At 36.4% G+C, this 24,861-nt stretch overlaps 1 protein-coding gene across 1 annotated transcript in view; it reads right to left on the minus strand.

Moving 5' to 3' along the window:
* LOC141346052 (protein arginine N-methyltransferase 8-B) overlaps positions 1–9,061 on the minus strand; it is a 31,592-nt gene extending 22,531 nt beyond the window's left edge. The window contains exon 1 of the mRNA XM_073850971.1: positions 8,310–9,061. Coding sequence (XP_073707072.1) covers positions 8,310–8,378 — 69 coding nt within the window. The 5' untranslated portion in view covers positions 8,379–9,061. The remainder of the gene's footprint in view (positions 1–8,309) is intronic.
* Positions 9,062–24,861: the final 15,800 nt, after the last annotated feature.

Below are 24,861 nucleotides of genomic sequence, written 5' to 3' on the forward strand. Positions count from 1 at the left end.
ACTTCATATGGACAACTTTAAAGGCGATTTTACAAATATTGTCCCATCCTAACAAACCATACATCAATATAAAGCTCATTTATTCAGCTTTCAGATGATGTATAAAATTGACCCCTATGACATTAGATATTATATATATATACATATATTTATTTATTTTATTTTATTTTTTTTAACTAAGGGTCCCATGGTTCTGTCTCTAATCAAGAAAGTTTTGTCATATAGAAGCACAAAACTTAATGTTTGGCCATAATATCCATATCTCATATGCTGCTTTGCAATTTTGTGATATCGAAGATATGTGTGCCTGCTTTTGTATTTGCATAAGAGTCCTTATATTTGCCTGTCGGTGTGTTATGTGTGTGTGCAACCTCTCAGCTCAGGGGATTTAAAATAATGAGTGTCAGCAGAGGGGAAGAGCAGCTGTATCAAGAGGCATAAAGGTGTTCGGATTGCATCTATTAGAATGATGGGAGGGGGAACACATGTCCTTGCCCCTTCCAGTCAGCTAACAAATCTCATTCGCATTCTATTTTTAACCTCAACAAATGGCACATTTCGGCAACACTCCACCTTTCAACCATGCTCTTGAGAACTATAATAGTTTTTTCGTGGCATAACTGGATTGTTGTGAGTGAGAGGAAAAATAGCTGCTCTTGGGAACCTTCACAAATAGAACTGCCAGCTTTTTTGCGTGTGTTAGTTTACGACAGGGAACACCTTACGAGTTTATGAGTTGTTTTGCATTGCGTATCTAAATCATTAATGTTCAGAACAGCTCTTATGAATTTTGCAGATTTATGGGCAGCCCTCTCTTGCTTTGGCTGGGCATTGTGTAATAAAGCTGCAACTGCCAGTATCCATTTTAGAGCTAAGTGGTGGTTTTTCAAGCGAAAACCACAACTGTAAGCTTTATGCTTTAGAAACCCACTGCTGACTTTGAAGAGCACAACGGCTTCTCTTTTGAAAGGGTATAAAAGCTTTCAAACAATTGCATGCAATAGCATCCATTCGAGATGCAGTTATTCTGTCAACTAGGTAATTCAGTGTCAACATAACCAGAGGTCCCTGGCTACAAATTTCTAGTAAAAGATCTGCATAAGCAAGGCAAAATATTAAAGCCCTAGTGCAGAGCAGTTTTCAGTGTACCTGCTATTTTGGGAAAGGTTACAAAGGTCAGACATCAGAGGGTTTTAAAGATCCTTTGACATTATACGCTAACCTACTGCTGCACTGAACTTTGAGGAACTTATAACAAAAGCTTCCTTTTCTTTATCCTATAATGAACATGGATTAGATTTCATGCTTCCATGACTATGTCAATACATTCCAGCTGGCTAATCCCTCATTGAGGATTGCATAAAGTTCAAGGCCACTAATGAAACTGGAATTCATCAAAGTGTTTTGCTCAGTGGCAGTGCTGGATGGCAACCTCAGTAACCTTTCCGTCCCATGATTGTTTCCACTTCTTGGTAGTCCTGAGAGTCCTGATGACTCAGATATTTAGCTTTCTGACCTGCTATAAACAGACTTCATTGGCCTTCGCTGCCCTCCACTAAAACTCTGGACTCACACTGATATGGGACACTTAAGTGTGGGCCCAGGGCCAAATCCGATTTTAAGATGTCTTCCTCTATACAACAACACAAAGTGATTTTGAAGCTTTGATTGTTCCCAGGCTAGTCAGTAATATACAGTTGAGCTCAAAAGTTTACATGCACCTTGCAGAATCTGCAAAATGTTAATTATGCTAAATGAGAGGGATCATACAAAATGCATGTTATTTTTTATTTAGTACTGACCTGAATAAGATATTTCACATAAAAGACATTTATGTTACAGAGGCGGTGAGAGGTAGATCCAAATGCAGCTTTATTGACAGACGTAGTCACAACAGGCAGGGTCGATCACCAGCAAACAGGAATATCAAGGGCAAGACAAAAGCGTAATCCGAAAAGACAGGCGAGGGTTGAAATCCAGATGAGCAGTCCAATGTAACACAAGAAAACAAACAAGGCAAAATTATGACTAGACTAAGACTTTGGAAACAAAACGAGAATAAACTAAGAAACTATGAAACACGGAAACTCGGAAACAAGACACGGAGAAACAGGGAAATTGCTTGGTAGAGTTAGCTTGAGCAAAACAATACTTCGCCATGTGTGTGTGGCATGGGCTTGCTTAAATGGCTGACAAACAGGAAGTAACCAGTGAAGCAGCAGAGGGAGCAACAGTCAGTGAGGGGCAAGGCTCCCTCTGCTGGCCTGTTATAACATAGCCCCCCCCCCAAAGAGCGGCTTCCAGACGCTCCCGAAAGTCTTAGCAAAACAGTCCTGGGGGGCAGTGGGGGGGGGAGCAGAGGTGGAGCAGGGGAACGAAGGAGGGCCAGGTCCATGTGGCGGTGGAGGACCTAGAGGCTGAGGCAGGACCGGCAGATCAGAGGGAGCTGAGGCCCCCCACAGTGAGACATGTGGGAGCGAGGGTATCCACGGCGGAGCAGACGACCACCAGAGCCAGACCGAAATCCTCCACAGTGGAGCAGAAACCCACCAGGGTGGAGCAGAGGGAGCAGGAGCCCACCAGGGCGGAGCAGAAGCCCACCAGGGCAGCGCAGATGGAGCAGGAGCCCACCAGGGCGGCGCAGATGGAGCAGGAGCCCACCAGGGCGGCGCAGACAGAGCAGGAGCCCACTAGGGCGGTGCAGACGGAGCAGAGGCCCACCAGGGCGGCGCAGACGGAGTAGGAGCCCACCAGGGAGGCCTCCATAGCCGTGACAGGGCAGACAGGGACTTCAGGAACGGCCTCCATAGCCGTGACAGGGACGACAGGAACTTCAGGAACGGCCTCCAGAGCCGTGACAGGGCAGACAGGGACTTCATAAGCGGCCTCCATAGCCGTAACAGGGACGACAGGGAGCCTAGGCGGTGCAGGCAGAGCAGGGAGCCTTGGCGGTGCAGGCAGAGCAAGGAATTCCACCATGAACGCCGCCTCGAAGAGAGGCATTGGCGCAGCGGACTCGTGGATTGAAGAGGCCTCCGGATCAGACTCGCAGGCAGATGAGGCCTCTGGAGCACAGTGTGCAGCCCACACACTAAAAATAGCGATGGCCATCATAGGCAGTGCGGTGGCGAAAGGGATGCACACCAGGTCTGAGGGTGTAAGGCTTGGGAGTGTAGGTTCTATCGGTTTGCCTGCAGCCCGCACTGACATCAAAGGAGGGTCCATTATGTTGGCAATCAAGACATGCCGAGGCTCTGGCAGATCAGACGAGGCGTGGCGTGGCTCAGGACACTCAGGCGAGACGTGACTTGGCTCTGGACGCTCAGGCGAACGTGTGACCTTGCTTGACCTTGAAGGAATGACCGTGACTTGACTTCGTTTTAGTGGAACAGCTGTGACACGATTTGGTATGGCAGGAACAGCTGTGACTTGACGTGGCGCGGCAGGAACAGCTGTGACTTGACTTGGCGTGGCTGGGACAGCTGTGACTTGACTTGGCTTTAGTGGAACAGCTGTGACTTGACTTGGCTCGACTTGGCTCTAGCGGAACAGCTGTGACTTGACTTGGCTTGGCTGGAACGGTTGTGGCTTGACTTGGCTTAGGAGGTGCGGCTTGACTTGGCTCAGGAAGTGCTGCTTGGCTTGACTCAGGAAGTGCTGCTTGGCTTGACTCAGGATGTGAAGTGGTGTCTTGATGTGATTCAGGAGGTGTAGCTATGTCTTGACTTTATTCAAGAAGTGCTGCTGTGTCTTGACTTGACACTGAAGGAACAGCTGCTGTGATGTAACTTGACCTTGCAGGAACATCAGCTGTGACGTGACTTGACTTTACAGGAACGGCAGCTGTGACGTGACTTGACTTAGCAGGAACAGCAGCTGTGATGTGACTTGACCTTGCAGGAACAGCAGTTGTGATGTGACTTGACGTTGCAGGAACAGTAGCTGTGACATGACTTGACTTTACAGGAACAGTAGCTGTAACGTGACTTGACTGTACAGAAGCAGCAGACATGACATGAACAGGCTGTGGCTTGGCTGATGCTGGCGAGCACTGGCTTGGCAGACGTGACGTTAGTAGTCGCTGGCTTGGCTGACGTGGTGTTAGCAGATGCTGGCTTGGCTGACGTAGTGTTAGCAGGTGCTGGCTTGGCTGATGTGGCTTTAGCAGACGCTGGCTTGGCTGACGTAGCATTAGCAGGCGCTGGCTTGGCTGATGCTGTGATGTAAGGTGGCCGTGGCTTGACAAACATAGCGTGATCTGGTTCTGGAGCAGCAGACTCGGTGTAGGCTGGTGCTGGCATCAGGATTATGGCTTGGCATGGGTCTGGCGTGGCGGCCATCTTTGCGACAGGCTCTGGCATGACGGCCATCTTGGCGACAGGCTCTGGCGTGGTGGCCATCTTGTGAGTAGACACTAAAAGGACGGCCATCTTGTGAGCAGGGTCTGGAAGGGCGGCCATCTTGTGAACAGGGTCTGGAAGGACGGCCATCTTGTGAACAGGCTCAGGAAAGGCAGCCATCTTGTGAACAGGCCCAGGAAAGGCGGCCATCTTGTGAACAGGCTTTGAGATGGCGGCCATCTTGTGAACGGGCTTTGGGATGGCAGCCATCTTGTGAAGGGGCTCTGGGCTGGCAGCCATCCTGTGAAGGGGCTCTGGGCTGGCAGACATCTTATGCTGTGGCTCTGGGCTAGCAGACATCTTGCGCTGTGGCTCAGGGCTAGCAGACATCTTGTGCTGTGGCTCAGGGCTAACAGACATGACATGAGGCTTGTGATCGTGGGTTTTGTCATCTGACTCCTCAACAGTTCCCAAAGTGAATGAGGAGCCAGTGACCAACAAAGCAAAGTCCAAAAATTCCACAAGCGACCCTCGAGGACCACTAAGTATAAGCATGGTGCGTAGTGGTTCATTTAGTCCATGTGAAAATAAATCTATCAGTGCACAGTCCCGGAAAGTAGAAAACTGAATAATGTCCAGAAAGTCTTTGATGTGGTCCTCGAGGGAGCAATTACCTTGGGTGTTGAGGGCGAAACGGATGACTGGGTCCATGTTGGTGCTGGTGGTGGAACAAAGCCGCTGGATCCGGGTGTGGCGTGTGTGTGGCATGGGCTTGCTTAAATGGCTGACAAACAGAAAGTAACCAGTGAAGCAGCAGAGGGAGCAGCAACAGTCAGTGAGGGGCAAGGCTCCCTCTGCTGGCCTGGTGTAACAATTTACATATAGTCCACAAGAGAAAAAAATAGTTGAATTTATAAAAAGTTTACATACGCTTGATTCTTAATACTGTGTTGCTATCTAAATGATCCACAGCTGTGTGTTTTTTTTATGATAGTTATCTCTTGTTTGTCCTGAACAGTTAAACTGCCTGCTGTTCTTCAGAAAAATCCTTCAGGTTCCACAAATTCTTTGGTATTTCAGCATTTTTGTGTATTTGAACCCTTTCCAACAATGACTGTATGATTTTGAGATCCATCTTTTCACACTGAGGACAACTGAGGGACTCATTTGCAATTATTACAAAAGGTTCAAATGCTTATTGATGCTTCTGAAGGAAAAAACGATGCATTAAGACTAAGAGCATTAAGAGTGAAAACTTTTGATCAGAATGAAAATGAGTCAATTTTTCTTTATTTTGCCGCTACTAGTAGCTACTACAGAAGCTACTAGAAGATACTTAAAAATAACTAAGTCAATCAAAATGTTTTCAAGAGTATGTAAACTTTTGAACGGGGTGATTTTTATAAATTCACAATTAGACTATATGTAAATGTCTTTTATGTGAAATATCTTATTCAGGTCAGTACTAAATAAAAAATAACATTTTGGATGATCCCTCTTATTTTTGTAAAATAATTAACATTTTGCAGATCCTGCAAGGTGTATGTAAACTTTTGACCTCAACTGTAGGTCCAGTTACATAAATGCTTTATTTCTAGCATGTGGTTATCTATACTCTCAGATAGACTGATAGCGTAAAAATACATATTAGTACGTAAAGTGTACATATTAATACCTAAGTGTATGTTTCGAAAAGGTACAGCCCCAGTGACAGCTTTTGTAACTTTTTTTTGCGAGTGTATGCTGGTTTTCGAAGTCAAGCTGTCTTAAATAAGTGCATCAATAAGGAATGGTTTAGCTATATAATGAAGGTAATTTTTTTTAAAAATCGTAAAAAAGGGCAGGGCCATTTGTAAATTTTATGGGTCTGGCTTCCGGTCTCATCTGCATCCAGCTATTTTAAGCTGTACAAAACAGCTAATTTTGCTGCTTGATATTGCAAATTGGTGTCTTACCATTGTCTTTTAATATATTATCTTAATTATGAACACACTGGTTTGTAGTACAAACAGTTTTACCGTTTACTGCAAGTTGTTTTTCTTCTCGTTATTTCCCTATAGCATAATGAATCGGAAGTCTCGCCCATAGGCTTACTTCCGCATTGAAGAAATAGTCTACAATATATGTTTAATATTTAACACTGACTTAATATTAAAGATGTGAGCTTTTTTTCTAATTTTCACAGATATTCTTTATCAATAAATGCAAATAAGTTATTTCTAAAACAGCTGTGCTTCCCTTCGCAGGTGCAGCACCAAGGATAGCGACCAGACTGCGCAAACCCCCAACCCAAACGATCACAGAACATTAGCAGCTTTGCTCAAGACACTAATTACGAATCAATCACTAATTAGTCAATTCCCTTGCACTTTATACAAAGTGTCTCGCAGACAGTACACTTATTACGGGAACAGTACCTCTGGAGCAGACTTGAGGTTGTGTGTGTTACTCAATAGAGTTGCAGAATTTGATCCTACAACCTTTTGATTGCAAACTCTGATTTTTACCATTTGCACAGCATTTAAAGGCACAACATGTACGTTTTCGCCGCTAGAAGGGCGCATATTCAAAACAAACAAAGATCCAAAGGCGTAATTTGATGACGCAGTGACAAAGTGTGGAATCATAGGAGTTGATGTCTTCATCCCCACAGCCGATGCAATTTGACAGGACTCGGGCAGAAATCATGTCCATGGATGAGGATTCTTCTAAACATTTGGGATAATGTAAGTCAGCAAAATATATAACACTGTTCAAGTGATTTTGGATAGGCCTATTTAAAGTATAAAATCTTACATGTTCTGTCTTTAATTACGCAACCAACTTGAATGTTCACAAGTAAGTGGGTTTACAAACTTGTCATGCATATGTAAATACATATAGCAACAGTGTTTTCTAATAATATTTCAATAAACATAAAACCAGAAAGCTTAAAGGAGTAGTTCACTTTCAGAACTAAAATTTACAGATAATGTACTCCTGACCCCCTTGTTATCCAAGATGTTCATGTCTTTCTTTCTTCAGTCGTAAGGAAATTATGTTTTTTTGAGGAAAACATTTCAGGATTTCTCTCCATATAATGGACTTCTATGGTGCCCCCGAGTTTGAACTTCCAAAATGCAGCTTCAAATGGCTCTAAATGGTCACAGCTGAGGAAAAAAGGGTCTTATCTAGCAAAACGATTGGTTAGTTTCTAAAAAAAAAATACAATTGATATACTTTTTTTATACCTCAAATGCTCATATTGTCTAGCTCTGTGTGTACTCTGTGTAGAGATTAAAAAGTATATAAATTGTAAATGTTTTTAGAAAATAACTGATCGTTTCACTAGATAAGACCCTTCTTCGTCAGCTGGGATCATTTAGAGCCCTTCGAAGCTGCATTTAAACTGCATTTTGGAAGTTCAAACTCGGGGGCACCATAGAAGTCCATTATATGGAGAGAAATCCTGAAATGTTTTCCTCAAGAAAAAAAAAACATAATTTCTTTACAACTGAAGAAAGAAAGACATGAACATCTTGGATGACAAGGGGGTGAGTACATTATCTGTAAATTTTTGTTCTAAATGTGAACTACTCCTTTAAGAACCGAGTGAATGCACACCTGCAAAGATAATCATAGCAAAAGAACTAGTTTGAAAGCTTTAGCACCTGTATTGACTTAACACATATACTGTCAATATTTCACACTTTATTTATTATAGGTTTACATTTTATTAAAAAGTGTTTTCTTTAAAAAATGACCTGTGAATTCTGCCCCAACAATTTGAGGCGCGAAAAATACCTAGAAGTTCGTTAAAAGCCGTTGACTAACTTCAAAGTTCAGTATATAATTCGTGAGCTGATATAAACACGTCTTAAATTCAAAACCTCGAACGCAAAATATGATGTACTGAAGCTTTGTAATTCAAAATTATTAATATATATTTAAAGTCTCGTTATATTTGATCGGTTAACCCAGGTCGCTTACCTCAGTGCTCTCCGAATCCGCCATTTTTCTCCTGAGGAGCAAACAGCGGGAGGAGTGTTTAATTCCCATATGAGCTGATGAGATCTTCTCCTGCGATAAATGAATGACAAAAACCTCTTCAAAAGTCTTCAGGAATCCTGCAGCCTTTGCGTAATTACCTCAGCTTCAATTCTAATCACGTTCCAGAAGATAAACGAGCCCTAAAACTTGTTGAAAGCCCTCCTGAGTCCATGTTATAAAAGTTACCTACAGCAGCTGTTCCCAAAGGAGCGCATGGCGAACTCTCCATATCGTGGGAAAAATATTATGTAGCTTCTTATAAAAAAACGTGCCATTGTTCCATGACTTGAGTAATATGAGATCAGCTGATCAATAAAAGTGTTAATCGTTCATATCTCCATCATTTGGAATTCAGGAATAAAGTCCCAGGTAACCCTTTAAACGTTTTATGGAGATCCCTCTTGCACTATATTATAGCTTAATATTTCAGTGAGGCAAGAAATACTGCTTTTGCTGCTCTGAAAGCGTTCGTCGATCACTGAGGAGATTCTCTTACGTAGGCTGTGTGTAAAAGTGCCTCAAAGACGTTGCCTCACGCTCCAAATCGGATCTTCAAAGATTTATGGTCCCTTTCAGAAAACAGCGAACGTTTAAAGTTCCTCTCGTGAGATGCTGAAGGATCTTAAAGGACAAACCAGTTGGATTCCTTTAAATGGAGCAGCGGGAGCCAATGAGATGTGTTTTCACCTCGCCTCCATCCTCTGACCGGCTGAATGCGATGATGAGGAGCTGAGCAGGTCCCAGTGCTGCTGCTGCGATACGGAAGCCCCCCACGCACGGTAAACTTCAATTAGTGCACACAAATAATAATCTGCTTAAATTAGCGGAAGACAAACACATCGGGAGTTGTTTATCAGTTTCTCCTATTGTTTTGCATTTAAATGTGCAATTATTAATTCATTCATTTATTTTAATTTAAGCGTTTTATTCATACACGAACACTTTCGTGACATTATTAAAATGTGTACAGTCACATGCTTATTTTTATAGTTTTAATATCAATTAGCAATAAAAAATACATCTATTTTTATTGCTTTTATTTTATTGTGCACCGCCATTTTGACATTAGTATTGTATTTTCGTTTATTATATTTTTTCTTTATTAATATCGACCATTTGTCGTTATTTATTATATAAAGGGTTATTTATTTATTTATTCTAATTACAAAGTTTTGTACATAAAGAAACGATTACCACTAGAGACAAGACACCAAGACATTACAATTTTATTTTCATTTGTTATTCATTTATTTATTTTTTAAACTGTATATTGATTTTGATAAATATTAATAGATGTATTAATGTTGGTTTTCTGAATTAGATGTTTATTTTTATAGTTGTGTTTTATTTCTTTTTTGGTAATCGTTGTTTTGTCTTTACTAATTTTATTAAGCTGCAATTTATATATTTATTTATAATTAAAACTATACATAAGGAAACGATTAGCAATTTTTAGAAATATTACAAAAATATTTTTTTGAATTTATTTTTTGAATTTTTATTTTATTGTGCACATTTTGACAGTAGTATTATATATTCGTTTATTTTTTCTTTTAATAATCGATCATTTGTCCTTATTAATTATATAAAGGGTTATTTATTTATTTATTTATTCTAATTACAAAGTTTTGTACATAAAGAAACATTTACCACTAGAGTAATTCAAAATAGAATATTTTTCATTATTTTTTTTTTAAACTGTATAATGATTTTGAGAAATATTAATAGACATGTCTTCTGAAATAGATTTATTTTTTTAGTTGTATTTTATTGTGCGCTGCATGTTGATATAAGGATTTTTATTGTCATTTATTCATTTTTTGATAATCGTTTTGTCTTTACTAATTTTATAAAGCTGCAATTTATTTATTTATTTATTTATTTATTTATAATTGAAACTATACATAATGAAACGATTAGCAATTTTGAGAAATATTACTAAAGAATATTTTTCTGAATTTATTTTTATTGCTTTTATTTTATTGTGCACTGCCATTTTGGCATTATTTTTTGTTTATTTTTTTCTTTTAATAATCGATCATTTGTCCTTATTAATTATATAAAGGGTTATTTATTTATTCTCATCACAAAGTTTTGTAATGAAAGTTACAAAACATACAAAGTTTTTGAGACAAGACATCAAGATATTAGAATTTTTTTTCATTTATTATTTATTTATTTTTAAACTGTATACATAATGATTTTGAGAAATATTAATAAAAATATTTTAATATATATTTTCATTGCTTTATTTAATTGTGCACTGCCATGTTGATTTTTTTTCTTTTAATAATTAATCATTTGTCATTATTAATTATATAAAGGGTTATTTATTTATTATAATTACAAAGTTTTGTACTTAAAAAACAATTACCACTTTAGAGATATTATTAAAATGTTTACAATCACAGCTGAAAAATCATGTCAGTAATTTATAAAAAAAAAAAACAGTCACTTAAGCTAGATACTCCAGACATGTTGGTCTACTGAAATATTTTTTATTTTCATTTAATATTATTATTATTATTTATTTATTTTTGGTAAACATTTTTTGTCATTACTAATTATATAAAGCTGCATTGTATTTGTTTGTTTGTTTATTTATTTATAATTAAAACTATATACATAATGAAATAATTAGCATTGAAAAATAATTTTTATATGTATTTTATTGCTTTTATTTTATTGTGCGTTTTTTTATTGTGTTTTATTTTTTTCTCTATTTTTTATTAGCCATGTTGACATTTGATTTATTATAGTTTTTATTATTATTATTATTATTATTATTATTATTATTATTATTATTGTGTGTGTGTGTGTGTGTGTGTGTGTATATGTGTGTGTGTGTGTGTGTGTGTATACATTTGTATATATATATATATATATATATATATATATTTTTTTTTTTTTTTTTTACCATTTTTTTACCATTTTTTTATTTATTTTACTCCTTTATCAGCCTGTTTGTGCTTTATCAGTGTCCTCACGTTTATATCATATCTTTTATTCCTTTTTAACACCATAGCATATCTTCTGAAACTGCTTGGCTCCTCTTTGAATCTTGTTGCCCGTAATGTTTAATGGAGTCCGGTTCAAAGAACTAATGACAGCAGGGAGGATGTAACATCCGCTCTCTCTTTGTACTGCGCTGAAGAGCTGCTGTTAGCTGTGATGTTCTATGAATTACCTCTCTTGGCCTTATCAGATCGCTCTCATCTTACAAAGTGCAGTAATTTAAGATATGGCCCCCTCATCTCCTAGCATAGGATAGTGTGAAAAAAGCAACACGGTGGAACAAACGATAATGGTAGTCTCAACAAAAGATCCCTTATGTTTGACCTTGGTGGATGTGGTGGATATGTCATTCTTCAACTGCTGAATGTCTAGATTTTATTATGCAACATGTTGAATGCTATTTTAAACTCATTTTGAATTGCATTTGTAATATTTGGGAGAGCTAAATATAGAAATGGAGTGTGGGAAATATGTGTGGGTTTTCGAGTCTTTAATTATGAAAGTAGAATGATTATTGTAAGTCACTTGAAATAATCTGGCTTTGCTTTTATTTGCATATTAAGATAAGGATTGCGGCAGCCAAGAATTTTGAGCCGAGCGTGAGGGAATATTCTGCACTCTTCTGAGAGCTGTGGGAGTCGTGGTGCTAGAACAGGAGCACGGGTTTGTGGGTGTTTCAGGAAGATTAAGCCGAACTGTGCACCAAGTGGGTGGACAGGCGTGGATATGCCAGGTTTTTACGCAATCTCGGAGTTTACACAAAATATATCACACTGACTGCCGCCACGCTGGTTGAAGGAAAGTTTGTGTATAGGTGTGAAGAGGTAGGATGAATTTTGGTTTGTCTACATGAGTTGTAATGGTAATTCAAACTGCGTTGGTTGCTGGATTTTTTGGTCATTTGTGGGGTCTGTGTTGTAGAAAGTCAAGATTCTGGTTCAGTGGGTTCATCTCACTTCTCATGAGCGCCCCCTGGTGTGTAGTAACTCCATTGGCATGTATGGATTATAAACTGATTAGAAGTTAACAGATATTTTATTATAATATAATATAATATAATATAATATAATATAATATAATATAATATAATATAATATAATATAACAATATAGTATAATATAATACAATGTAATTAATTTTAAAATTAATTAAAATATTATATTATAAATATTAAACACATTATAAATATTAAAATTAAAATGAATAATTGTTATAATATAATAAAATATAATTCAAATTAATTTTAAAATTTAATTTAATTAAAATTATTATTATATTATTATATTATGAATATGAAATACATTATCAATACTAAAATGACAAATAATAATATTTATAATATAATACAACATTATATAATTAAACTGTAATTAATTTAAATTTTGAATTAAAATATATATTGTATTATGAATTTTGAAATTAATTGAAATATTATATTATAAATATAAAATACATAATAAATATTAAAATAAAAAATAATATTTTTTAACAGATAATATAATTAACATTAAATTAATTTTAAATTTTAATTTGAATTAAAATAAATATTATATTGTTATATTATTTGATAAATATTAAATACATTATAAATATTAAAATGAAAAATTAATTTAATTTTAAATTTGAATTCAAATATTATATTATATTATATTATTTTATGTTATATTATATTATACAGGTGATTTTTTTTTTAATTGAGATATTAGTAATTAATTGACAAAAAAAAAATATATATTCGTAACAGCATATTTTACTTTCTTTAAACACTAATTCATTTACCAAAATGTATTAATGACAATATTTACCAGTGGTGCTCATTTTAGGCATCAGTTGTGATGTTGTGACACCTGCTAACCCACATAAAATATCATATTAGGCTACAATATAAAAAAAAGAAAAAGTAAAAAAAATATATTATATTATATTATATTATATTATTAAATGATTACTTCATTTCTAGAATAAAAATGTCCTTATCATTTACTCACCTCATATCATCCAAAATGTTCATGTCTTTCTTTCTTTAGTCAAAAAGAAATTAAGTTTTTTAGGAAAACATTACAGGATTTTTCTTTATCTAGCAAAGCGACCAGTCATTTTCTAAAAAAAAAACATAAAAATGTATATACGTTTAACCGCAAATAGGGGCTAGATAAGACCCTTATTCCTCAGCTGGGATCGTGTAGAGCCTTTTGAAGCTGCATTGAAACTGCAATTTAGACCTTTAACCCACTTCCATTGAAGTCCACTTTGGAGAAAAATCCTCAAAAACCTTAATTTCTTTTCAACTGAAGAAAGTAAGACAAGAGCATCTTGGATGACATGGGGGTGAGTAAATTATAAAGAAATTTTTATTCTGAAAGTGAACTAATCCCTTAAGGGAGATCATTAGATATTATATATCATTAAATACTAAGGGAAAAATAATATTCTATTTGTGGCGAGATATTTGATTCTCTATGAATATTCTAAAATAGGCATACCTGTATTTACCAGGGGTGTTCATTTTTATGCATAACCAGTCGTGACACCTGCTAACCCACAATTGAGCCATCACTCTGAGCCCAAGAGAGCTCTTATAATTGGATGATTGGCAGGTGGATATGGCATGTGTGAAAGCTCATTAAGCTTGTTACATGTGGGCAGTGTGATGAATGTAAGTTTTATAATTTGTTTCCATGGAACTATATTGATGTAAAGCGCTTGAGACAAGAACCCAAAGTGTTTCTATTTAAAGAATGACATCGAGGCTCTGCACCAGCTGTAGTAGTTTAGCCAGCAGAGTTGCTTCTTGGGATTAGTAATGCATTTGTTCTGACCTTTTAAAAGACTATTGACATTGTCACTATTACCTAAAGTTCTGGTCTGTTCCAAAACCTCACAGACTCAAGTCTTGATGCCTCAAAATGCTGCAGTTGAAGTCAGATAGAGAGAGGTTGAAGCAATAGTTCGCCCTAAAAATGAAAATTTGCTAACGATTCACTTATCCTCAGACCATCAAAGATGTAAATGAGTTTGTTTCTTCATCACTTCCAAACCAATGGATCCTCTGCAGTGAATGGGTGCCGTCGGAATAAGAGTCCAAACAGCTGATAAAAACATCACAATAATCCACAAGTAACCCACATGACTTGTGTCATTAAAATCTGTGTGTTTGTAAGAAACAATTGCATCATTAAGACATTTTAAACACTTTTGGGCTGTAAAATGTGCATGGTTTGTGCATATTTCTCTCCTGATTTAGACGAGACAACTTTTTCACTGGAGAAAGCAATGTCATTGACAGAGAAATTGTATTTTAATTTATAAATTCTGCAGAGGATCCATTAGATTTTTAGGTGAACTATTCCTTTAAATAAGCATTCTCCAAATTGCTTTTCAAAAAACTAAGGCAGTGCTGATAGAACATTCTGTATGTGGACAAATCTAGTCCATGCATGGTAACAAACAAGAACATTTACAGTACATACTGTATTTTTCACAGTTTCAGCAAGGCTGTTGCGACACTTAGTAATTAGGGAATGAAAGAAAGTTCTGTGAGTTGCAGCAGATTGTTCTAGAAGTGTTTTGTATCCTCTGTACTTTTTAATGTTATTATGAATCTGTACTGTAAGCAATCGACCGTCACAAAACTCAAATGACAATTCAGCTTATTAGCAGTGTGGCTTGGTGTTAATAAGGTGAAATGTCAGGTACTTTTGAAGAACCCCGTTTTACAATAGGGGCAAGCTGCTCTTGTTTGCAGTAATTGACTCTTCTGTGCATACTTCCTTTTAAGCTGCAGCAACAGTGTTGCGCTTTCATATTTGGATCCTTTGTGCTTTTATCTTGTGAATGTTTTAGTGTTTGAAACTGTTGATCAGTTCCTTTGTCAAGCAGGAGCTGTTACATTCAACATAACAAATACATCAGTGTGATCAGAAATTGAACTTTTCCACCAGAGCGTATGCATTGTGGAGAAGTAAACTCGAAATGCAGTTGCAATTGCGCACATCCACTTAGTACAAGAGGATAATTGTCATTCAGAAAGTCTTGGCAGAGTGGATGGCATCCATTTGCCCCATAACCTATGCCCAGCTGTGACTTTGAGAAATATCGTTGTCTCTCTGTCTCGAGCATATATTTAATCTGGCAGCAGAGAGCGAGGAGCCCCATTGACACTGACTAATCTGAGTCCCTGCAGGAAGAGCCAGCTGAGTGTGTGTGATGTAAAAGGCCATCTAGTCTAGTATTTTTCACCCGTAGACGTGCTCGGCTACGAAACTACTGATCCCTCTACATTGGCAGCATTTTAAGGCATTATAAGTGCATCCTTGATCCGATGGTCTTCCAAAAGGTATATATCTTCTAAGGAGCCATTCACAAAGTAAACATTTTTCCATTCCACTGCACTACTCTTCCCTTGTTTTTCTATGTAAAACATGCTAGATGGACATCTTTTAATGTTTCAAGTTTTTTGCATGTGATACGTCATTCTAAAAAAAAAAATACATGCAGTTGAAGTCAAAAGTGTACATACATCTTGCAGAATACATTTTTTTTTTTGCAAAATAAGAGGGATCATACAAAATGCATGTTATTATTTATTTAGTATTGACCTGAATAAGATATTTCACATAAAAAATGTATAGTCCATGAGAGAATTAATAGTTAAATATATAAAAATGAATCATTCAAAAGTTTACATACAGTTGATTCTTAATACTGTGTTGTTACCTGAATGATCCACAGCTGTGTTCTCTTTTTTTTTTATAGTGATAGTTGTTCATGACTGTCTTGTTTGTCCTGAACAGTTAAACTGCCTGCTGATCTTCAGAAAAATCCTTCAGGTCCCACAATTTTTTTAGGCTTTGGGCATTCTTGTGTATTTGAACCCTTTTCAACAATGAATGTTTTTTTTTGCGATCCATCTTTTCACACTGAGGACAAGAGAGGGGCTCATATGCAACTATTACAGAAGGCTCAAACACTTACTGATGCTGCAGAATGAAACATGATGCATTAAGAATTTAAAGATCATGGCAAATTGAACTTATTTTGTCTTCTGGGAAACATGTAAGTATCTCCTGTAGCGTCTGAAGGGCAGTACTAAATGAAAAAAATATATATTTAGGCAAAATAAGAAAAATGTAAGAAAAATCTTCATTCTATTCAAAAGTTTACACCCCTGGCTCTTAATGCATTGTGTTTCCTATTGGAGCATCAGTGAGCGTTTGAACCTTCTGTGATAGTTGCAAATGAGTCTCTCAGTTGTCCTCAGCGTGAAAAGATTGATCTCAAAATCATACAGTCATTGTTGGAAAAAGTTCAAATACAAAAAATGTTGAAAAAAACCAAAGAATTTGTGGGACCTGAAGGATTTTTCTGAAGAACAGCAGGCAGTTTAACTGTTCAGGACAAACAAGGACTTATGAACAACTATCACTAAACAAAAGAAAAAACAGCTGTGGATCATTCACGTAACAACAAAGTATTGAAAATCAAGAGGATGTAAACTTTTGAACAGGGTCTTTTTCTCTTGTGGACAACATGTAAACATATTTTATGTGAAATATCTTAATCTTAAAAATACAATCTTTCTGTTTCTTCAAGAGACTTGCTCATGTGAGATCTTCTTTAAGACTCAGTAGTCAGGAGTCTGCAGGATGAAGATGTTAGTGCTATTTTTAGGGATATTGCTGTTCTATCTAATTTGTCTTAGCTACAGATGCAAGGATATAATATGAAAAATGATACTTGTCAGAAATTGTCATTGGTATTCTGAATGAGTTTGATTTGTGTGCAGCAAGAAGACAGATTTGCTGTGAAAATAGAATGACATCTTACTTTTGATGCCTTTTTTGGCATCAAAATAATAGTCAGACATCCTGCAGAGGGAACACTGTTAGTGTTAACAGGGCTTTAGGAAACAGTTGCCTATGTAGGCAGACAGCAAGGTAGCTTGCAAAGATTTGGAACACAGCCATAGATAAAATGTAAAATGTTTAAAGTGCTATATGGATTTGCATCAGTGCACATCCTGCTCTGTGTGTGCGTGTGTTTGTGTTGTTTGATGGAAGGAGTCCAGGTGGCATGTTACTCTCAGGTTAATTAGACTGCTGTTGTGTCATGTTTAGCGGTTTGTGAGTGCGCATACCTGCGCTCATCTTGGATGAGAGTGTGTGTGCGCCCACTCTGGAGTGTGTTACCTTGTGGCATTGACATTGTGATGTATCTGACATATTTAGCACTAGGCATCTGGCCCTGGTTAATGGTGTTAGAGAGAGAGGGCTGGGGATTGTGCAAAAAAAAATCTCTGCAGCTGGTGTTACCCTGCAGTGCTGGTGCTGATCCAAACCTTATATACATGCAGCGAGTGTGCTGGAATATTGGATTTAACATCAGACCGGAGATCTCATAAGACTAAGGAAGAGACGTGATGAATATGACATTTGGTTATTCTCACTTTCTATATCTCCCCCCCATCTGTCTATTTTGGTATGTGGCTCTTTTCCTCTCTTTACACTTTGACGGGGTGGGATTCATATTTAATGATCCATGAGAAATGGGCCACTGCAGAGCTAACCTGAGAAAAGAGCAGCACTCTCTTCAATAATACAGTCTGCCGTTAGCCTTTTCCAGGCAGGCAGGAAACCTGAGGTAACGCAGCCACTGTAGATCTCAGTCAAATCTGTTTGACGGCTTTGAGTGTATAGGTGAAAAGAAAAGTCAGGGCTTGGCTTTACCCTAAATGACTTCAGATACAAGGAAATATCCCAGCATTATATCCAGGGGTGAACATAAGTGGTGCTATGGAGCAAAGGCGTGACTAAAACGCTGTAAGAGTGGCCACGGCCATTTGTAAATTTTATGGGCCTGGCTTCTGGTCTTTACGCGTCCAGCTATTTTATTATTTTTTATTATTCAGCTGTGCAAAACAGCTCGTTTTGCTGTATTATATTGCAAATTGGTGTGTTTTACCATATTATTTTAATGTATTATCTTAATTATGAACACACTGGATTTGTAGTGCAAACACCGTTGTTATTGTTCTCGTTATTTCCCTATAGCGGCTAATGAACCAAAAATCTCATTTGCGCACTGACACGATTGACAACTGTTCATGCACCATCACAGTTTTAGATCAACTAACTGTAATACTGTATAATATTATTTTATTCAAACTGATCATAAATAAAGCATAAATAGCTATGCGATGCTGGTTTCATAGCAGATACACCAGTACAAATACACAAATACATTCTTCACTTGGCAGCTCTAAACCTGGCAGCGCAGATACAAGTGCATCTCAAAAAAATTGATTATTGTGAAAAAAAATCATTTTTTGTAACGTATTATAAAAAACTGTAACTTTCATATATTCTAGATTCATTGCATTTAAAGCGAAACATTTCAAAAGTTTTTTTTGTTTTAATTTTGATAATTAGAGCTTACAGATCTTAAAATATTAAAATATTTCCTAAAATCAACCAAAAAAAATTTTGATTTGCAAAACAGAAAAGTTCAAGTTCATTAAAGTATGTTCATTTATGCACTCATTACTTGGTCAGGCTTTTTTAGTAAATTACAGCATCAGTGAGGTGTGGTGTGGTGTGGTGTGGAAGTGATCAGTCTCTGTCACTGCTAAGGCAATATTGAGACTTCCGCTCATCTGTATTGTTGGATCGACTGTTTCTCATCTTTCTTTTGAAAATATCTCAAAGATTCCATATGGGTTCGGGTCAGGCATGTTGGCTGGCCAATCAAGCACAGTAATATCATAGACAGCAAGCTGCTTGGAAGTGGTTTTGCCACTGTGGGTAGGTGCTAAAGTCCTGCTGGAAAAGGAAATCAGCATCTCCATAAAGCTTGTCAGCAGATGGAAGCATAAAGTGCTCCAAAATCTCCTGGTAGATGGCTGCATTGACTTTGAACTTGATAAAACACCAGCAGTCATCATGGCACCCCAAATCATCACTGACTTCAGAAACTTCACACTGAACTTCAGTCAGCTTGGATTCTGTGCATCTCCAGTCTTCCTCCAGACTCTGGGGCCATGATTTCAGCATGAAATGCAAAATTTACTTTTATCTGAAAAGAAGACCTTGGAATACTGAGCAACAGTCCAGTTATTTTTCTCCTTAGCCCAGGTAAAATGCTTCTGATGTTGTGTCTGTTTCAGAAGTGGCTTGGTAGCCCTTTTCCTAAAGACGTTTGAGCGTGGTGACTCTGATGCGCTGATTCCGGCTTCAGTCCAGTCCTTGTGAAGCTCTCCCAAGTGTTTGAATTGGCTTTGCTTGACAGTATTGTGCACCTTTTCCTACCCTTTAATCCTCCCAGTCAACTTTGCATTTAATATGCTTTGATACAGCACTCTATAAATAGCCACCCCTTCCAGTAATCACCTTCTGTACCCTCTTTGTGGAGGGTGTCAATGATTGTCTTCTGGACTATTGCCAATAAGCAGTCTTCCCCATCATTGTGGTTTCAAAGAACATGAGATACCCGGAATTTATACTGTTTATATTCCCGGTCATTTGATGAAACTCAAATGTAAATATTCTAATATTTTGAGATACTGGATTTTTGAATTTCATGAGCTGTAAGCGGTAATCATCAAAAGTAAAACAGAAAAAAACTTTCTTTTTTTTTCAAAGTTTTAATTTGCATGTTATGTATATGAAATATGTGAAAAATATAAGTAAGTTACAATTAAAAAGTTAATTTTTTGAGATGCACCTGTATACTTGTCAGCAACCCTGTTTAAAAATGTTGAAAAAAAAATAAAATAAAATAAAAATATATATAAAGGAAAAATAGGAAATAAAAAAATTTAAATGTACATATTAGTATTGTATTTTTAAAGTGTACTATAAAATAATTGTATTTTATTTATTATTATTTTTTTATTTAAAAATATAATTATTATATTATATAGTATTATAAAATTATATAATTATATAGTAGTATTTTTTTTGTTTTGTTTTTACGCATGGTGTGGAAACACCGCTTTCAAATTTAAATTAACAAATTAATCACATAGCAGTGTTTATGATAAAAAAAAATAAAAAATATGATTTGATAACTTGCATTACATTTTTATTTACAATAATTATTTACACTACCATTTAAAAGTTTAGGGTTTTTGAATGGTAGTGTAATATTTATTTATTTTTATTTCTTCAAATAAATGCTGTTATTTTAAACGTTCTATTCGTCAAAGAATTCTGAAAAATATTAAACAGCACGACAGTTTTGAACATCGATAATAATAAGTAATGTTTCTTGAGCAAACAAATCAGGATATTAGAATGATTTCGTGAAGGATCATGTAATGCTGAAGATTGTAAGTAATGACTGTTGGAAATTTGCATCACAAGAATATAATTATAAAATATATTAAAACAGAAAACGGTTATTTGAAAGTGTTATAATATTTCAAAATGTATACATTTAATTAATACATTAATATATTTTACATATTTACATCATCTTAAAGCTGATAAATAAATAAATAAATAAATAAATAAGCTTTCCATTGTTTTATGGTTTGTTAGGACTGAGATACAACTATTTGAAAATCTGGAATCTGATCAAAAAAATCAAGTTCTTAGCAATGCATATTACTAATCAAAAATTTAGTTTTGACATCTTTATGGTAGAAAATTTACAAAATATTTGAATTGAACATGATCTTTACTTAATATCCTAAAGATATTTGGCATAATGGAAAAGTTCATTATTTTGACCCATACAATGTATTGTTGGCTATTGCTACAAATATATACTCATGCTACTTACGACTGGTTTTGTGGTCCAGGGTCACATTTACAGTTGAATTTACCACCATTCTTTAGATGATACAGAATTCAGGTTGTTTTAAGGTTTCAAACAGATACAACCTTTCATTTGCATGAAAAACACACCATAACACATGCATATTACATGCCTTTTGTAAATCAGTGCAGCAGAGTTTTACCAATGCAGTTGTCATAGTGACCTACTTGTCATTAGGACTTGAAAACTTCCCTAGTGAATGTAATGCCAGCGAGACAATTTTTCACAAAAAGTGTAACATTCTGCCGTCCGCCTACCGAGCCAGCAGATTTCTCCAACGATCCTTAGAGTGCACTGATCAGTTGCTTTACAATCTGTTCTTTCTGAGAAACTTAATACAACTTCCTTTACTGAAGAAAAGCCTATCTAGTATTTAAAAGTACATGACTTAATAGCTTACATTTGTCAATATTATTTAGAGGGCATAATGAACTTAGCTGACACTGTTCAGAAGAATTTTCTTTGATTATGTGGAAAAGTATCTATATCTTGCCTTCAAAATGGTTCTCTTAACAACAAAAAAAGTCTGATTCTACCAGAGGCAGATCTCACACAGTCATCTTCCGAGATCTGATCGGAGTCGTCAAGCTAAGTTCACACCGAATTTGCGACGCCCCTTTTCTAATTATGATTCTCTTTATAATAAATCGCTTATCTGAGTGTTTTCATTTTAGGCCCAGGATGTGTGGAAATTGATTGGGTTCTGTGTTGATATAGAGCCAGCTGTTTGTTTTGGAACCTCTATCATCCTTGATCTTCATCTCATTATGGAGAAAATGAGGCGAGGACAGATTAGTCCTGTGTGCTCCGCTCGGTATTCAGAGACAAGGACTTCCATCCACTGAGTTCATTCGTTCACGCTGGGAAAAATGAAGACGACTCCACAAAGAGCTCTGGAAGATGATATGTGTGGAGCTGTTTAGTTATGTGGACACATAAAAGTGAACATTATGTTCTATTTTTAGCTCCTTCTTATCCATTAAAGCTAAAACAATCAGTGTAAGATGAAATCTCTTTATTAAGAAAATGCAGCGTGTTGAAATGATAGCTCCAGGGGGCACAACACAACAGCATTAGCCGAGTAAACAAACAGCTCTAGTCTTCAACAGCACCACATAACGTGAAACAAAACGGCTGTCTTTCAATTAAAATTACTTCAGACACTGCAACTGCATGAATACACATTGATAAGAAACCAAATGTTGGTTTTATAAAGCAACTTTCCTGAGCTGAAATGAAAGCTAGACTGGAAAAATGGTATATTGTATTATATTCCTGTATATTATATTATATTATATTATATTATATTATATTATATTATATTATATTATATTATATTATATTATATTATATTATATTATATTATATTATATTATATTATACTATATTTAATTAAATATTCATATTTATCTGTTGCTTGCATTTTCCCTCAGTATGCAAGGCTAATTTTTATGGATGTTAAAATAGAAATATTATTTTTGATTCTTGATCATGTAATTTTCATATCAAATAGTTGTGGATATAGTTAGTACCCATGCTAAACAGTCAAGTTTTTATTGTGCCTAGCAGTAATCTCACCATGAATATGTCTCTGGGTAACAGAGATCACTAAAGCTGATTATTGTTGGCTTAATTGTTCCATGAACATGTATTGGAAAACTAATTGTCCAAGGTCTAGTCACATCAGTGGGACTGAGTGATCTAATTATGCAATCAATAATTCACTAATGCTATTGCATTCATTGTATCACATTAAATTGTCTCTCTCGAGGATTCTTCTAACAAGTTTATGTGGCAGAAGAAGTTGTCCTGTTTATTTAAACAGTAGATTTCCATCCAGTGCATTAAAAATTAAATTAATTCAGCTTTCTGAGTGGTCCTCAGTACTTTCTTTATTTTAAGGTAATGCAGTTGTATTGTCATTAATAGTGTAGTGCAGGGGTGCCCAACCCTGTTCCTGGAGATCTACCTTCCTGCAGAGTTCAGCTCCAACCCTGATCAAACACAACGGAACCAACTAATTAGGATCTGAAGGAGCACTTGATAATTACAGACAGGTGTGTTTGATCAGGGTTGGAACTGAACTCTGCAGGAAGGTAGATCTCCAGGAACAGGGTTGGGCACCCTTGGTGCCAGTATGATTTTGATACATCAATCTAGTTTTCAGTTTAGGTAATTGATGAATGGGTTGCAAACTCCTTATTGGGTGACAATACATTACTTAAAAGGATAATTCTTCCAAAAATGAAACCCAAAAGAAGATACTTTGATGGTACACGCTTAAAAATAAAGGTGCTTTAAAAGGTTCTTCACACCGATGCCACAGAAGAACCATTCTTAGTTCCACAAAGAACCATTCAGTCAAAGGTTCTTTAAAGAACCATCTTATTCTTACTTTTTTATAATCTGAAGAACCTTCTTTCGCCACAAAGAACCATTTGTGAAACAGAAAGGTTCTTCAGATAGGTTCTTTATGGAACCATTTAGACAAAATGTTCTTCTATGGCATCGTAAAGCACCATTATTTTTAAGAGTTTAGACCTCAATTTGGGGAGAGACTGGCAAAGACTCCCTTCAATTGGCCAATAGGGGGCACTACAGTGGTCAAAAATGTGCAATGGTTTATAACTCCTTTTGTTATATAAAGTGTTTTATAATTGCTCAAAGCAAACAAAATGGCTATCTCTGATTTATTTACCATGATTTCGAATTTGGTTCAATATCTACTTTTGCAAAGTAGTCCTAGGTTTTTTGCCCGATTGGAACCAAGCCAGTGTACAAAGATTCTCTGGACAGTGAATATTGATATTTATCAAAAAAATAAGTTGTATGCCAAAATGGTTGGTAACTAATGTTGGCTGTAGTGGCCCACAACCTACATGTGAATTTTACATCAATGTGTACTTTAATGAAAGTGCTTACGGCATATAACCCACCGTGCTGCCTTTTACACCTTTTGACATTTACAGCAATTTAGCAGCGGTCAAGTTTGTCCTGAGGCATGTGATGTTTTTTTAAGGTAGTTGTATATTTAGCGCTCACCCGTAACAAACCATTAGAGTCATAGTGCTTGACAGGAACCAGGTAGCATCCAACAGTGTTCAAGGTTCATATCCTTCCATACATATGAAATTACTTCCTCTCATGTTTACATTTATAGCTGCTATACCTGTACTATCAGGTTTGTTTTTGACCATTCCATAGTTTCGTATTCACAAATGACTCAAACAGAGCCAATATTCTTCAGCGGTGTGACAAGTAGGCAATAATTCAAGGAGCGCAGATGAGCTGCAAATCCATATTTGCCTTGATGGCACAGATGCAGGTAGCCTTACTGCTTGTCAGACATTTCTGATGTTCTCGCCCACATCTTGGCTATGGGAGACAGCACAGTGAACAAGCTGGAGATTGAAGTAAATTGAAGTCTCGTGTTCTTCCTGCTCACTGTCCCATAGTGTAGCTGCACTGGAATGAGACATGATTAATTATCATGCCGGCTACAGGCAGACAAACACCAACTGTCGATGACAGAGATGGATATTTCACAGATTCCACATCCTGAAGACAAAACCTATACAAGATTTATTGCATGTAAACATTAGATAATCAGGAAACATAGCCAATAGTGGGATAAAGTTGTTGGGGGGCATAAACTTGTGTT

Source organism: Garra rufa, chromosome 11, assembly GCF_049309525.1.
Source record: "Garra rufa chromosome 11, GarRuf1.0, whole genome shotgun sequence".
In the NCBI taxonomy this organism is placed as follows: Eukaryota; Metazoa; Chordata; class Actinopteri; order Cypriniformes; family Cyprinidae; genus Garra; species Garra rufa.